Source organism: Ovis canadensis, chromosome 26 (assembly GCF_042477335.2).
Source record: "Ovis canadensis isolate MfBH-ARS-UI-01 breed Bighorn chromosome 26, ARS-UI_OviCan_v2, whole genome shotgun sequence".
Classification (NCBI taxonomy): domain Eukaryota; kingdom Metazoa; phylum Chordata; class Mammalia; order Artiodactyla; family Bovidae; genus Ovis; species Ovis canadensis.
Window position 1 is genome coordinate 40,594,205 of NC_091270.1, and position 14,524 is coordinate 40,608,728.

Here is a 14,524-nt window from a genome sequence, read left to right on the forward strand (position 1 = left end):
TCACTTTCTTAGTTGTAATCAGCCTTGGCTGCTTTAACAGCTTAAAAAGCAATTACTCCTTTCTCTGCATCTTCCAGCTTTTCAGCTTAGCCACTGATTGTGTCTTAGCCCTTTTGGAAACTGGCTTTCTATATGTGGAAACACACTGGTTAAAAATGTTCCTCCCCAGTCTCTGACTCTGAGAGAGTCAGTTTTAAAATAGGACACTTTCCATTTTGGGTTTTCTACCTTTATTACATTTTTGCATTTGAGATCCAAACAAACCACTCTCTTATACCACACACAAGGCATCCATTCTTGTGATTTTTAAAGTGCATTTCCCCTTTTTGTACAAAAATATGTATTTTTTTAAAAAAACCTGTGGAACTTTCTCGACAAGGCACTTTTAGGCATGAAAATGAAGTTGAGTCTGGTTCTACATTCACATAGAAGAGTGGACTGCCACCACCACGGCTGTGTTCTTGGAGTCCTCACAGGTCCAGCTGACTTTAGAAACTGATAAACAAGACTACAAGCATCCACAGCTTTACAACTTGCACTCCAATGCTTTACAACCCCAACAAGGAAAAGCTGCCCGTCCACATGGCTGTCTGTCCCTTCCCGTTCAGATGTGTCCCACTTCAGGAAGTGAAGATACGCTGGCAAAGTGTCTTCAGATGACCTGAGAGATCCCATTGTAAGTATAACATCTGAGCCCCAATGTCCGTGGTCATTTCAGGAAAGACGGGAACATCAGGACCTCCCAGGGCAGAAGCCATGGTGCTTTCTCTAGCAAATCACATCCTGTCGAGGGCTTTGATGGAAGGATACCGAAGTTTTCACTCACTGTCCATTGAGAGGGAAACCCTAGCCCATGGCACTTCTGAAAAGTGAGCAAATACTTTTTGGGGGTTTGTACACATATGTATCTATACATAGAAGTCATTTAGTATCCCAGTGACTACAAGTAATGCTTGTTTTTACAAATGTCAAATTATAGGCAAAGATCAAAACCAAAAACATTCTTTAAGCAGTTTAAAATTTACATCTTTATAAAACACATTGAAAGAGTAATGTTTTGCCACCGTTCCGATTCAATCTTAGAAAATACACTCTACCCTGACTCTGAAATCGTTTTAATCTCTGGAGAACTACGTAACTTCACTGTTTCTCGCCTGTAACAAGAACACTTGAAGAAAAAAACAAACAGTCTTGCCCAAATGCTGCCATCTTCCAAGAAACACTGAAAGCTTATTGTATAAAATCTATCTTTAGAGCACCTAGTTTATTTATTGCACCTAATTTGCAAACGTTCCCCAGGACATATGAGGGAATAAATTTGAAACAGAAATGAAGCTGCCTCCCCGCCCCTGGACAGCTGCACCACTGGCAGAAGGCTGGTCCTTTGGCAGGGACGGGGCGTGGGGGCAAGTTGGGAAGGGGGCCACTTGTCATCATAACAAAGAGGGTCAGACCTACAGGTCAGGCTACAGTCATGTCTCCAGATAAGAAACCTGTCCCTTTCTGAAGTGTGTAGACATATTACTGCTGGTGAGTTAGGATCCGAGGAGAGAACCCCTGGGAGCAGGTCCTGAGGCCAGCTGTTGATATCCTGGGAGAGAACTGGCCCCAAAGCAGACAGCATGCGTGTGCTAAATCACTTTAGTAGTGTCCAACTCTTTACAACTCTATGGACGGCAGCCCGCCAAGCTCCTCTGTCTGTGGGATTCTCCAGGCAGGAACACTGGAGTGGGTTGCCATGCCCTCCTCCAGGGGATCTTCCCAACCCAGGGATCAAACTTAAGTTGTCTACATTAGCAAGTAGGTTCCTCACCACGAGCGCCATGTGGGAAGCCCAAAAGGAGACTGACTGGTGAAGAGGAGATAGTGCTCTTCAGAGGACAAAACCTCACTGCCTGACAATGCTGCCAGGGACCTTGGGCAGGCACTTGCTTTAGTCAGAGAAGGGTCTTTCTTTGCCAGCAGGTAAGGACTTGCCCGGTGGGGTGAGCAACCCAGGTGCACTGGTGAGGGGGTTTGCAACCAGTGCCCCCAGCAGAAAAGCTGGGCTGAGCTGGGAGGAAAGAAGGGTAGGGGGAGGGGTTGTGGTTGTTTTGAAAGAGATACTTATCACTGAATTACCATATTTCAAATTTTGACATGGGAATGCCTTCAGATCACAATGACTGAAAACCATACAGAAGTCACTTGAGGCATTTTTCTTACTAACAGAGAACGATCTGGTCATAAGTACACTTTGTACCTTTCATAAACTGCAGGAGGGAGGGGACTTCTTAAAGCAAAATAAATTCACGACCCGTATAAAATTAGGTTTGCTTCCAAATAGTGTAGATTTACCCTCTTGTATAACAATTCTGATCACCAGATTTGTAATATAGAGGATCTTGTCTGTGTACTGGATGTAAGACATGCTTACATAAAACCCAGTTCTGCCCAATGTCAGCATAAGAAAAAAATGTGATTGTCCCTTAAATTATATTAGCATGTAATCCCCCAGTGTTGGCCACCTGGGAGAGACATAAAAAATAAAGCACTAGGTTGCAGACTAATCACAGCCAGTTTTAGGGATAAGAACTCTGTGGAACACCACTTAAGAGCATTTAAAACAATCAAAACATTTTAAAGTTCAAAAAAGAAAAGAAAAAGAACTCAACCACAAAACTCTAGGAGCCAAGACACTCGAGATCAGCTCAATGCTGATTTACAAAAGCCACAGAAGCCAGGAGGTCTCTTCCAACTGATCTGGAGAATGCAAGTGAAAGAAGGCTCTTTGAGTGCAGGGTCCAGGGTCTGTGTCCCTAGATCTAGGGAGTGGGGCATCCCGTCTCCTGCCTCCCCTTAGGAAGACCTCGCTTTAGTAAGATCAGACAGAAGAAAAACGAGGCGGTCCTTTAATTAAGTTCTGAAAATAAAAACAAAACCCAAACCTTCTACAAATACACATATAAAAGTACTTTTTAAACACTCCCAAGTACCAATGAATCTTGCCCAAGAAAAATCACAGGGTTTGGGGATCCATCGGATGAGGAAAGTCCCAGTAATCTCACAACAATGTGAACCAACAGACTTTTAATGCTTTAGTCCAATGTGTTTAAGAACAATGAGTCTATGATATTTCAGAGTTGGCAAACAGTAAAAATCAAATCTACGAACTTGGTGAGGTTTTTCTCCCTATCCCTTTACACACCCACACACCATAAATAAGAACAACCAAATCAAAGTCCGTGAGGGCTGGTAAGGTGTTGTTTACAACGTGGATGTTGTAAATCACAGTCAAAATACAACCAAATGTTTTCTGGAGGTGTGGAGGATATATTGAATCTGCAAATCCAAACGTCCCAAACATGGCGTAAATGATGACTCTCCAGGAAAAGAGATTCTAAAATCCTTTTGTGAAGAAAGAGACACAGGCAAGCCAGCTGAGCAAGTTACAACAAGTCTTGTAACCAAGCTGTCCAGTAACTCAGGGTAAGAGTGAGGGCTTAGAAAGCTCCTCCAAAGCCAAGAAGAGAAGCTAAGTGTCCCACTCATGCCTGTCCTGCTGGCATCAGCCTAGTGCGCCATTGGTGACACCACCCAGGAGCCAGCTGACTTCCCATAGCTGGTGTGTCATCCTCTGCTGGGCCGTCAGAGCAGGGTCAGAAAGAGAGAATGCCCGTCTCCATCACAAGTTGATTGGCTTGTATTCTCTTTTCCTGAACATCAGCTGAACTGTGGAAGAAAACCAAGTGCACAAAAATGCAGGGATAAAGTGTGAAGCCCATGTAGACACAGGGCAGGTGAGAAGGCCCTGGCTGGGTGGCAAAGACCCCCAGAAGAGGGGCCACGGGGAGGACCAAGGGCTTGCCAGGGGACTGACTTCCCACACCCAAGAGGAGAGGGACTCCTTATCACTGAGCCAACATCCTCTGGCCTGGCCAGGGCTGCCCACAAGCCTGGGTCCTGTCCAGACTCTTTCCAGCATCATCCTGCTCAGACAGACCCTCATTGCCAAACAGACCAGCACAGCCATCTCCTCCAAGTGAGAACCCAGTTCTGTGATCAAAGCCTGGCTGTCTTGGCTGATTGAAGGGTAAAAGTAACTAGGATCCTTTGCTTTCAAAACTGTGTCTGATGGCAGTTCAGCTCTTCTCTAGGCTTCCCTCTCCATCTCAGGATGACTGCAGCTCGGCTCATCCACGCCCACTGAGCCTGGCTCCATCCCAGGCTGTCACTAGTAGTATGGCCCAAGCTTCTCGTATCCCAAATAACTAGGCCACTCCGGAAACAGACCGTAGGAACACCGAGGGCTTCCAAACTGGTCAAAGGCTATTTCAATATCTGGTCCGTTTGATGGCTGGGCTGTACCCTGGGTAGACTGCAGCTCCGCTCGGATGATCCTATAGTTTTTGCCTTTGTTGCTGTCCCAGTATGTCTGTCCGTTGCACTCGTAGCACACGGCAAACTCCATCCTCTCGTAAGACTGAATTTTCTCAGGCAAGCTGATGTCAAAGGAGAACGTGTCCTTGTCTGAACCTGCGTACGTGTCCTTCACGTACCAACAGGGAAAGTCTGTGAAGCTCTTCCAGGTGTCAAAGGTCATCCGGACTTTCACTGTCTTCTCGAACGCGAGGTTCTGCACCTTCACGGTGCCTGCAATAGACCTGTCCTTTAGAACGCAGTTTTCCAGGCACACATGGTCGGTCTGAAGCCGATTTCTGAAGTCCAGGTAGTCTGCTGATGGCTGCGAGAAATCCAGCACAAAACTCTCACTCTCCGCTGTTGTCAGACTCACGATGCTGTCCAGGAGCTCGGTGATGTTCAGCGGAATATCTAATGGGTCATCGAACTCGGAGAACACTTTGACCATCGTCAGGGCCAGCCCCTGGTTGTCGGCGAAGGACACCCGCTTCTTCACCTTTTTTTCCTGGACCGTCGGAGCCACCGTCCCACTGGCTTCATTCTTGCCGCTCAGCTGAATACAAGGCCTCAGAGGTTTGCTTGGCTTTGGGGCGATCTGGAAGGCGAACCTCTCTCTGCGCAAGGAGGGGGCCATGCAGCTGTACCTGCACTCAATGTCCACAGCCATCACGGGGCTAGAGGAACACGCTAGAACCCTGGCCAAGGGGAAAGACAGAAACAGAAAGGTCAGACAGACATTCAGACTCATCCCTCCAACAGGGACTGGCAAGCTGCGTTTGCCTTCATCTCCACCCGCGAGGCCACAGCTCATTGTTAACTCAAGGGTGGTCCAGTGTGACCATGGCTTCAGGATAGATTAAAAGTGTAAGTGGAGGGTGGGCAGGGGCAGAGGCCTAAGGTTAAAACCAAAGACGTATGGAACCACTGGTCTTAAAACCACTTCAAGGGATCCCCTGTCAGGACTTCTTGAGGCCTTCAGTATGCTGATGATTGTGGGGAATAATGAAAAGAGTATGCTGTTTGTGGAGTTTCCAAAACTTATTCCTAATGAGGGAAGCACCTCATTTTTGTGGAGCACAAAATTTTTGTGGAGCACCTTGCTGAACACAATTTGGTAAATCCTGCTTTCATCCAATAAAAAGAAATTAATTCCTCTCACAAATACTGATTGTCATTTGCTATGTACCAGGCATGATGCCAGACCCTGGATTCAGTAGGGAAGACCCCAACCTGTCTTCATTCAATGTCCAGTAGATTTTTATATTCTAGTATGTTTTTAAAAAAGTGCCAGCAATTTATTTTTCATATCAGTGAATAATTGTTTTTCTACAGTGAAAACAGCCTCTATAAGAATAAAAAGCAAAGAGAATCAGGCTAAAGATTACATTGAATTTGACTTCATAAAAATAATGTTTTTTCTATAAGGGAATAAAGTAAGTAAAACTAAAAAAAAAAAGACAAACTGGGAAAATATTTTCCAAAAAGCATGGCAGCAAAGTGTTAATACCTTAATATATAAAAAGGTTTTATAAAATAATAACAAAGTCAAATATTCCATGTAGAAAAATGAGCAAAGAGCACAAATAGACAATCCATGGAAGAAATTTAAAAGTGGCTCATAAAAATGCAAAATGTCAAAGCTTGTAAGTAATTTTAAAAATTTAAATTAGAAAACAGTTCCTGTTTTTGCCTAATGAGTTAGGATAGAATTTCAAACGATAATACAAATATCTGTATTAGTCTAAATGGCACAAAATTTCTAAATCTTATACTTTCAGGTTCTTATATCACATACAGGTGTTAAACTTAAGGGCATAATTTAAAATTCATGAAGATTGATTTATTAAATTATTCAATGCAACATTAAGTGGAGAGAGAAATGTGAGAAAATAAACTTAATGACCAATAACAGGTAGCCAATTAAATCAAATATACTATATTCATGTGATACAATTTCATATCATCATTAAAATCATTATTTGTAAAAAAAAGATTTAAAAGGCATAAAAATTCATAATGTAAGATTAATGTAAAAAATGGGTTGCCTTGATAGCTAAGTTGGTAAAGAATCCACCTGCAATGTAGGAGACCCTGGTTTGATTCCAGGGTCGGAAAGATCTGCTGGAAAAGAGACAGGCTACCCACTCCAGTATTCTTGGGCTTCCCTTGTGGCTTAGCTGGTAAAGAATCCATCTGCAATGCAGGAGACCTGGGTTCAATCCCTAGGTTGGGAAGATACCCTGGAGAAGGGTTAGGCTACACACTTCAGTATTCTGGTCTGGAGAATTCTATACAGTCCAGTCTATACAATCTATACAATCAAGTCTATACTATACAGTCCATGGGGTCACAAAGAGTCTAAAATGACTGAGCGACTTGCGCTTTCAATGTAAAAATGGAGAAGATAAAATTATACAGAGAGACTAGACTTGTAGGGCAAAATTATTACACATACGCACATAAAAAAGACTAGAGGTATACTTAAAACTGTCAAAATATCAAGGTGATGGGATTTCAGGAAATTTCTGTTTTCCTGCTTTGTATTGTCCTATCTTTTCTTAAAAAAATAGAACTTCTCTAACCAAGAAAACAGAATGAATATAGTAAAACATCTCAGATATCTTAAGATTTGCCAAAAGTCATCAAACACTAATTGCCACACGAGAGCCAAGCCCTTTGCATTTCTAAATTACCATGGCAAATTGATATCCTGATTTGACAGTTCCAAAGGGCTAACTGAAGAAGCCAGTGATGAAACCTGGATTAAAATCTTTGGTCTGAGAATCACAGAACACAGCATCTGGATTAGTTGCCAATCACATCTTCCTGCATGGCAAAGGCTTTAGTGTGGCAACGGTGAGTGGTGGTATGTTGGGGTACCAACTCTCAGGCCTCCCCTCATCTCCCCTCCATGGAGGGGTGCTACGCTGTAGATTGATGCTGGTAGTTCAGGAGAAAGACTGGCAACATGTTGCTCATCTTCTGACAAGAGTGGAGATCACTGGTCTCACAAATAATACCAGACCCATAAATAATATCTGCTCTTCAGCTTCTGATTTTGATGATCAAATATATAAATAAAAATGAGAAAGTATGAAGACATATTGGGTTTGATCCCATTTTCCAAAACAAACAAAAGAAAATAGCACTTTGTCGGGATGTAGGAATCACTTAGTGATGACCAAGTGGAGAAACCCACACGTTCAGAGACAAAACAATAATAACACAAGTACCTGTATTAGTCTGAAATGGCCCAACCTTTCTAAATGCTTTTATCTTAATTTATAGCCAGAAAGTACCCATCAAGATGCATTTTAAAGGATATATGTGTTACTGTTTCTCACACCCATGCAATTGTTCCGGAAAGGCAAGTTCTGACTGAACTGGGCAAGAGAGTTAAAAAAAAAAAATGTCAGTGGGGGGTTCACTAAGGGGTTCAATGTAAAACAAACAAACACCAAAAAACCCTATACTTAACAAGTATTTCAATTTTTCTTTTCCTCTGTTCATTGCAAAACTCTGTTAGAATGCATTGGAATCATTCGGTTCTACTTTTAACACAGGTAGCTTTTGTTTTTTTAATGAATTGTTAATTAAAAATAACCAAACAGCAGGCAAAGCTGCGCATCTCAGCCCTTCCTCCTCTGCCCACCCCTGACAACCTGGGTATGAACTAAGGGAGGAGGGGTTCCTCCTTGACCACAGCAGCTTCCTCCTGGCCTGAGTCAGCACAAGGTCAACTGCAGGCTCTCTACGTGCGTCCAGCAGGCCTGCAAACCACCCTCATGCGTGCTTTCTCGCACAACCTTATAACAGATCATTAGAAAATGTTTGGGGAGCTCTCAAAATGTTGTCGAAACAGAATTCTAACACAAGGGGATCAGCAAAAGCAATTGCACACTTGAAGTCGACTGCAATTGCTCTCAAGTTCTAAACCGGCCTGTTGGAGAGGCTTAGTTGAAAGCCTTGGTAAAGTTTCAGTATTTGGACCCAGAGGTATAAATGTACCCCTGCGATCCCTTTTATCACCGAGCTTTAAGAACGGGGGGTTGGGGAGTTGAGGAGGTGAGGCTGGAGTCAGAGCCAGACTCCACTGGCACTGTGGACTGGAATTAGCAAACAATTCCATTGGCACTTTCTAGAGTGGAATTGGTTGTGTGACTTTCTCCATGAAAGGCAAAAGGAAGGTGAACCACCTGGGGGCCCAGGCATTCCTCTTGGGCTCCGGCCCAGAATCCCTTCACTTCGGTGTCGCCAGTGCTAGAGGGGAGGTCACTAACCCCTGCGGCCTCAACAGAGGGTGCAGTCTGACTCTTGTCTCCCTTGTCGGTCCTCACAGGTAGATTCCAGTTTTTATTCACCAGATCATTCTCCAAGAACTGGTGCACCAAAGTGCTGGTGTGGTATAAGCCTTCCTGATCTTCTGCTCAGAAATTCCCTGATGGACCCTGACCACGATGACCCACACCCAGACGCACTCCTATCCCTGGAGACATGCAAGGTAATCAGAGCTTCCTAAGTCCCTGAAAGGCAGGCACCTGGGCAGGTGTTTTAATCCTTAAATGGCATGAAAATGATCAGTTCCAACACAGGATGCACTGGGCTGTACTCATGCCCTCTCTTCTGACAGACTCTTTGGGAGCTCTGCCCTTTCCCTCGCCCAAGTCAGGTAATATGAGTCACCAAGGTTGGTCGGGGGAAAAAAACCAGAAGGAGATGTGGACACTCAACTGAACCAGCAGAGATGACATTGGACCTGGATACCAGTTCTTTGCAGGACAAGGTCATGAGACTGTGAGTAGCTGTTACTCAGACCAGCAGGGATTCTCAAAACTTTTGCTTCCAAATAGATGCTTAGGAGATCTGTCTTGCCCCATGAGAGACTGGACGTGTCTAAGGGTACATTTCAGTGTTTCTGGTCAAAAAGAGGACAAACCCTAACACTCCATGCAAATTAGAGAGAACATGGAGAGTTTTGCATAAAAGCTTTCCCTGTTCCACTAGTGACAAACAACACACCCTCTCAAGATAGCTTGCGAGGGTTACACGTCATGGTGATTTTTCTCTAAAGTCTATCAACTTGTACAGAAAATAACCCTATAACCTTCACAGTTTCAAGCAGCTGAACTACTGACTCTCTGGCTGTGCCTTTTATAGAAGGCAAATCTTTTTCTTTTGTATTGAGGCCAACACATTGCCTCCCCCATTCTCTTGCACCCTGATAAGAAAAGACAGAAATATCAGACACACCAATAACTCACCAGGAACACTGAAGCTACATTGTGAAGGTAAGCATTCACAACCAAGTTACCAGGTATAATTTTTGTTTTAAAGACATGGTCACCTACCCCTTTTGGCATTTCTCTATTTGCTCCCAAAAGGTTTGGCTGCCATAGTGTGAACAAAGTTGGCATCTTTCCCATGGTTCTCTGACCATGGGGCCGTTATTCACAGCCCTAGATGCCACTTGGACTCCTTTATTCTGTCACCACCATCCAAAGCATCTCTGAGATAAATATCTGTGGATGAGGTTACATATTATAGGAAAGAGATAAGTTAAAATGGCCCAGTGTCTGCATCTAAAAGTGTCCAATATGAAATATAGCGCACTGGCCTAGGACCACCTACATGACGCTGTGGCACTCAGGGCAAATTACTCAACCTCTCTGGGCTTGAGCTTCTCCCCTGAGATCCCTTTGAGCTCTGACATTCTGGGTTGCCAATACTGCCTGATGGTTCTTCTTTCCCCTAACTTTTCCCTAAATACCTCAACTTTACTTTTGGGGTAAATCCTCCAGCTGTCTTCACTTCAGTCTTGGCTCCTGGACAACCCTGCCAAATGAACCATTTCCTCTTCTCCTCTGCACCCCAGCCTGAAGGCCTTCCTCTGGCTTCTCCTGGGCCGTGGGTCTCCCAGGGAGGCCTGGCCACACAGACCACAGGCCCCAACATCTTCTAGCAACTCTCCAGGTTCTCAATTTCCTCCTCTTCTGCAGCAAACAATACCAGGAGAAAGCCCAAACCTTCTAGTATGTTCTGGGCTCTCTGCTCCCTCTTTTGCACTGAGTCGCTTCCACACCTCTTTCTCTGGACTCAAAAGGGTGGCTGGAACAGGACACGGGGGCAGGCCAGGGCGTCCTGGCTTCGAAGATCCCACAGGTCACTGTCTCCTGGGTCCAGCCAGGCCCGGGCTGCATCCCGCCCCCAACACCTCCCCGAGATCCTTCGCCTGGGCGGGGGGTGGGGAACCCACCTGTGGGGCCGCGGGGAAGCCCCCTTTCCAGCTGGCTCGCCGCATCGGAGAACCCGGAGGGAGGTGGCAGGGGAAGCTGCCGCCACCAGACTACGTGAGCCTCGGTGTGTGTCCGGGAGGCAGGGCTTGGGCTGGGTTCCCGGAGTTGTGACCGGCAGGGGGAGGAAGACGACGAGGAGGAGGAGCCCTAGTTATCATACCAGGGCGGGGCGGCGGGGCCACCCCGGACGGAGAGGCGCCACGAGAGCGTCCCCGCGCGGCCACCTCTACCCCGCCGGCCCAGGACGGCCCGTCTGGGGGCCGGGGACCCGAGGTGGCTCGGCTCCGAGTGGCCCCAGCCGCCGGTGCGGATCCGTGTTCCGTAGCCCTCGGCGACCTGAGAGATCACCCAGTGTGTTTCCCTACGTTGTAACGGGCAATCGAGGCGGGGTGAGAGACGCAGCGACTTTCCCTTGTGCTCAAGATCCCAGGGCTCAGCTCTAGGAGTGTCGGTTCCCAGGCGGAAAAGCCTAGTGTCAGGTTCGAACTCGGCACAGTAGGGACCAAAAGTGGTCTGGACTCCCAGCCCCAGCCTCCCATCATGACCAGGACCCCCAACCGGTGCATCACGTGGGTGCGGCCAGGCTCCATCCAACCTCTGGTCCCTGCATTGCCCTCTCCACGAGGAAGCAACAGTTTCCTCAAGCCCTTCTACAGTGTCCCATGCCCAGAGTGTAACTGCAAGCTGGCCTGAGAAAGTGTGTGCGGCAGGAACCAGAGAGGGTCCCTGATGCGTGCCCTCGTCGCCGTTTCTGCGGTAGGGCACCGGGCCTTGCGGGCTTGCTGGGGGACGTACCTGGTACAGCTCATAAGCCCCGAAGTGCAGAGGCGCCAGCCTGCGGCAGCATCCCAGCCAAGGTGGCAGGGGCAGCGGCGGCGACAGCAGGAGCGGGGCCCGGGGCTCAGGTGGGCGCCCTCCGCGGGCAGCCGCATCCGTCCGTGCGCTAGACCAGCCCGCCCGCCTCCTCCCTGCGGCCCCTCACCTGGGACTCTAACTCCCAGCCGCCGCGCGGCTCTCTTTAACTTTCAGGCCACCTCTCCTAACTCGGGACCCCTTCCCAGACCCCCCTTTCCCGTGAACGCCCCCCGCAGCCAATGGGCGCGCCCGAGACGAAAGCCGTCCACCAATAACCGCGGAGCCGCGGTCCCCCCGCCCCCCCATCACCGCCGCGCCACGTGATAGGCTGCGCGCCCGGAGCGATAGGGCCGGGTTCCAAGGGCTGGGAAGGGGGCGATGGGTCACAATTTCATCCGAAGCCGGGGGAACGGGCGCCAGGGGGCAGAGGCACTTGCCTGCTGCACGGCATCCCGTTACAGCCAGAGGGCTGGACGCCGGCGCCTGGCACAGTTCCCACTCCCTAGGCAAAGTCCTAGCCGGGAAAAGTCACCCTACGCGCGCGGACGGGATTGCAGAGCCATTCACCCGTCCCGTCGGCCCCGCCTTTGCCTTACTCTTCAGCCACGGGGTTCACAGGTGACCGCTAGTTCCTCCATCACAAGTGGAGCCCAGGGGAGCCCCGAGAGAATGCCCAACGCGTTTCCCTCCGTTTTAAGTGGAGCCTTTTCAGGATCAGTATCCCCAGCTTCTAGGATACTGTTGAAAATAAGTAATTACTGAACACTTGCTTTGTGCCCATCACGGTCCGGGTGTCCTTGTGAATGGAATACAGTAAAATCCTTTTAATAAAGTTGTTATTGAGGCAAAGGACCAATACCCATCTCAGAATATTGCATATATAGTTGAGGGTTTCTCAGGTAGGTATTGGAGAAAGCAATGGCACCCCACTCCAGTACTCTTGCCTGGAAAATCCCATGGATGGAGGAGCCTGGTAGGCTGCTGACCATGGGGTCGCTAAGAGTCGGAAACAACTGAGCGACTTCACTTTCACTTTTCACTTTCATGCATTGGAGAAGGAAATGGCAACCCACTCCAGTATTCGTGCCTGGAGAATCCCAGGGACAGGGGAGCCTGGTGGGAAGCGGTCTATGGAGTCGCATAGAGTCGGACACGACTGAAGCGACTTAGCAGCAGCAGCAGCAGCAGATAGGTATATTTCCGAGGAAACTACCTAACTTGAATCTGTATGAACGGATTCAACCTATATCTACAGGGCCTGCTTAATTTCTGTGCTTCAGCTTGAGATCTGTAGAGAATGATGAGTTTAGAATAGAGTTTAGAAGCCCCTCCACCCATATGAGATCAATTTAAATATACATGTATGTAGTCATAGATATCATCTCCTTGGTGACCAGCTGAGCTAACCACTTTAGGGATGAGGATCCCCGTTTTCCAGTTTTACTGTATTTTGGAAATTAGTATAGGATTACCAGCTTTTTAAAGTGCCCAGTAAAGACATAAACAAGTCTTACCATCTTCTGTTACCACCTTTTACTTTTAAAAGAAATACTCTATTCTGGCCTGGAGAATCCCATGGGTTTGCAAAGAGCTGGACACTACCAAGCACACATGCACACAACTCTTTAACAGCAACAACAAAATTCAGGAAGGGCCTAATCTCACAGTAGAGGCTAGTCCTTCATATTGGATATATTTAGCTTTATAAAAATTTATTATGTTGACCATAGCAGATGGGAATTTCTGCTATAAGAGATTTAAAAGGAGCTTCTAACTTTACTACGAATGTAGGACAAAAACACTGGTCCATTGCAATAATGCAGTTGGAGTCTTTGGTGCTATAGAGAGCTTCCTCAGACTCAGTCTTCCTGTCTGAAGGGTGATCATTAGCCCTCTTCCTTCTCTTTCAGTGGATAAATCTAATTAAGGACCACCTGGGAAATTAACTATTGGTAGGTAGTTGGCAAATGAAATTCCTATGCAATAATTCCTTTGCCAACTCTAAACACCCTTTTATTAGCTGATGAGAAGTTTGAAAATTTATGAAGCCAAGTGCTGCCTACATTTCTCAAGTGGAGGGAGCATGCTAGAGGAGTGGGCAGAGATAAAGAGCCAACAGGTATTGCAAAACATATGCAGGCAAAGGGTGATCTGAACCCAAGTGGGAAGGAGTTGGGACAAGTAAATACAATTTTATAGCATTTGGGTTTGGAAGCATCTTCCTTACATAGATCTAGGAAATCATGGGTAATACTTTCCCTTGTGGTTTAGGTGACTATTTCAGACCAGGAGAGTGGGGCTAAAGTTAGTTGTGGCACACCACAATCTTGGTAGGTAGGAGTGTGGCATCTAAGAATTTGAAAAGAGCACAGTCTTTGATATTGGACTAGAGCTGGCTTGCAAGCTCTGGAGAGCTATTCCAGGATAATTCATATCAGTCCTGAGCCCCAGAACCTGAGAGCTGTACTGGCCCTTAGACAATCTTGCTTCACGCTTTCATTTTCTAGCAACAAAGAGGGAAACTGAAAATGGAAAATTTCAACCCTTTAGTCGATGTTTACCAAGTTCCTTTTCTAATATCTGGCATTGAATTGTAGCCTTAATTTTCTTTAATAAGCCTGTCCTCCTCCCCCAAATAAAAAGAAGCCAGTGGCTAAGGGTAGCCAATGATCATCCATAAACTGCTCTTTCGTAGTTGTTAGTGGTAGCACTGTCTTAATCCTGCACTTGGGTTCATCTGTGACTTTTTTAAGCTGTGTCTTACACATTTGTTCATTTATTCTATAGTGCACTATTAACTAACTTAAGCCTAGGTGCTGGGAATGGAAAAATGAGTGATATATTATCTTACTCTCAGGAAGCTCTTAAACTGACAAATAATGATGTGGAATGAACATGTGAAAGGCAGATCTCTGGGAGCTAAGAGAAAGACTGTGTGTGTCAGTGGGGGAGAGGGAAGAGAGGAAGGTTAGAGA

At 46.6% G+C, this 14,524-nt stretch overlaps 1 protein-coding gene across 2 annotated transcripts; it reads right to left on the reverse strand.

The window, feature by feature from the left end:
- Nucleotides 1-213: 213 nt before the first annotated feature.
- On the reverse strand, nt 214-11,790 carry PPP1R3B (protein phosphatase 1 regulatory subunit 3B). 2 transcript variants are annotated; one of them, XM_069573155.1, is made up of 2 exons: nt 11,490-11,790; nt 214-5,096 (listed from the first exon to the last, which is right to left on the reverse strand). In XM_069573155.1, exons 1-2 carry the CDS (start codon nt 11,624-11,626, stop codon nt 4,214-4,216), a joined length of 1,020 nt encoding a protein of 339 aa, XP_069429256.1. In that variant the 5' UTR covers nt 11,627-11,790; the 3' UTR covers nt 214-4,213. The 2 variants fall into 2 exon arrangements, with proteins under 2 accessions (XP_069429256.1, XP_069429257.1); XM_069573156.1 differs by lacking the exon at nt 11,490-11,790 and adding an exon at nt 10,655-11,402.
- Nucleotides 11,791-14,524: the final 2,734 nt, after the last annotated feature.

Bases quoted from the DNA above. Each gene is read 5' to 3' on its own strand.
- PPP1R3B (XM_069573155.1), bottom strand. From the start codon at position 11,626: ATGCGGCTGCCCGCGGAGGGCGCCCACCTGAGCCCCGGGCCCCGCTCC. The intron at 5,097-11,489 runs GTACGTCCCCCA...CCCCTTGGCCAG, and splicing joins GGGCTTATGAGCTGTACCAG to GGTTCTAGCGTGTTCCTCTA.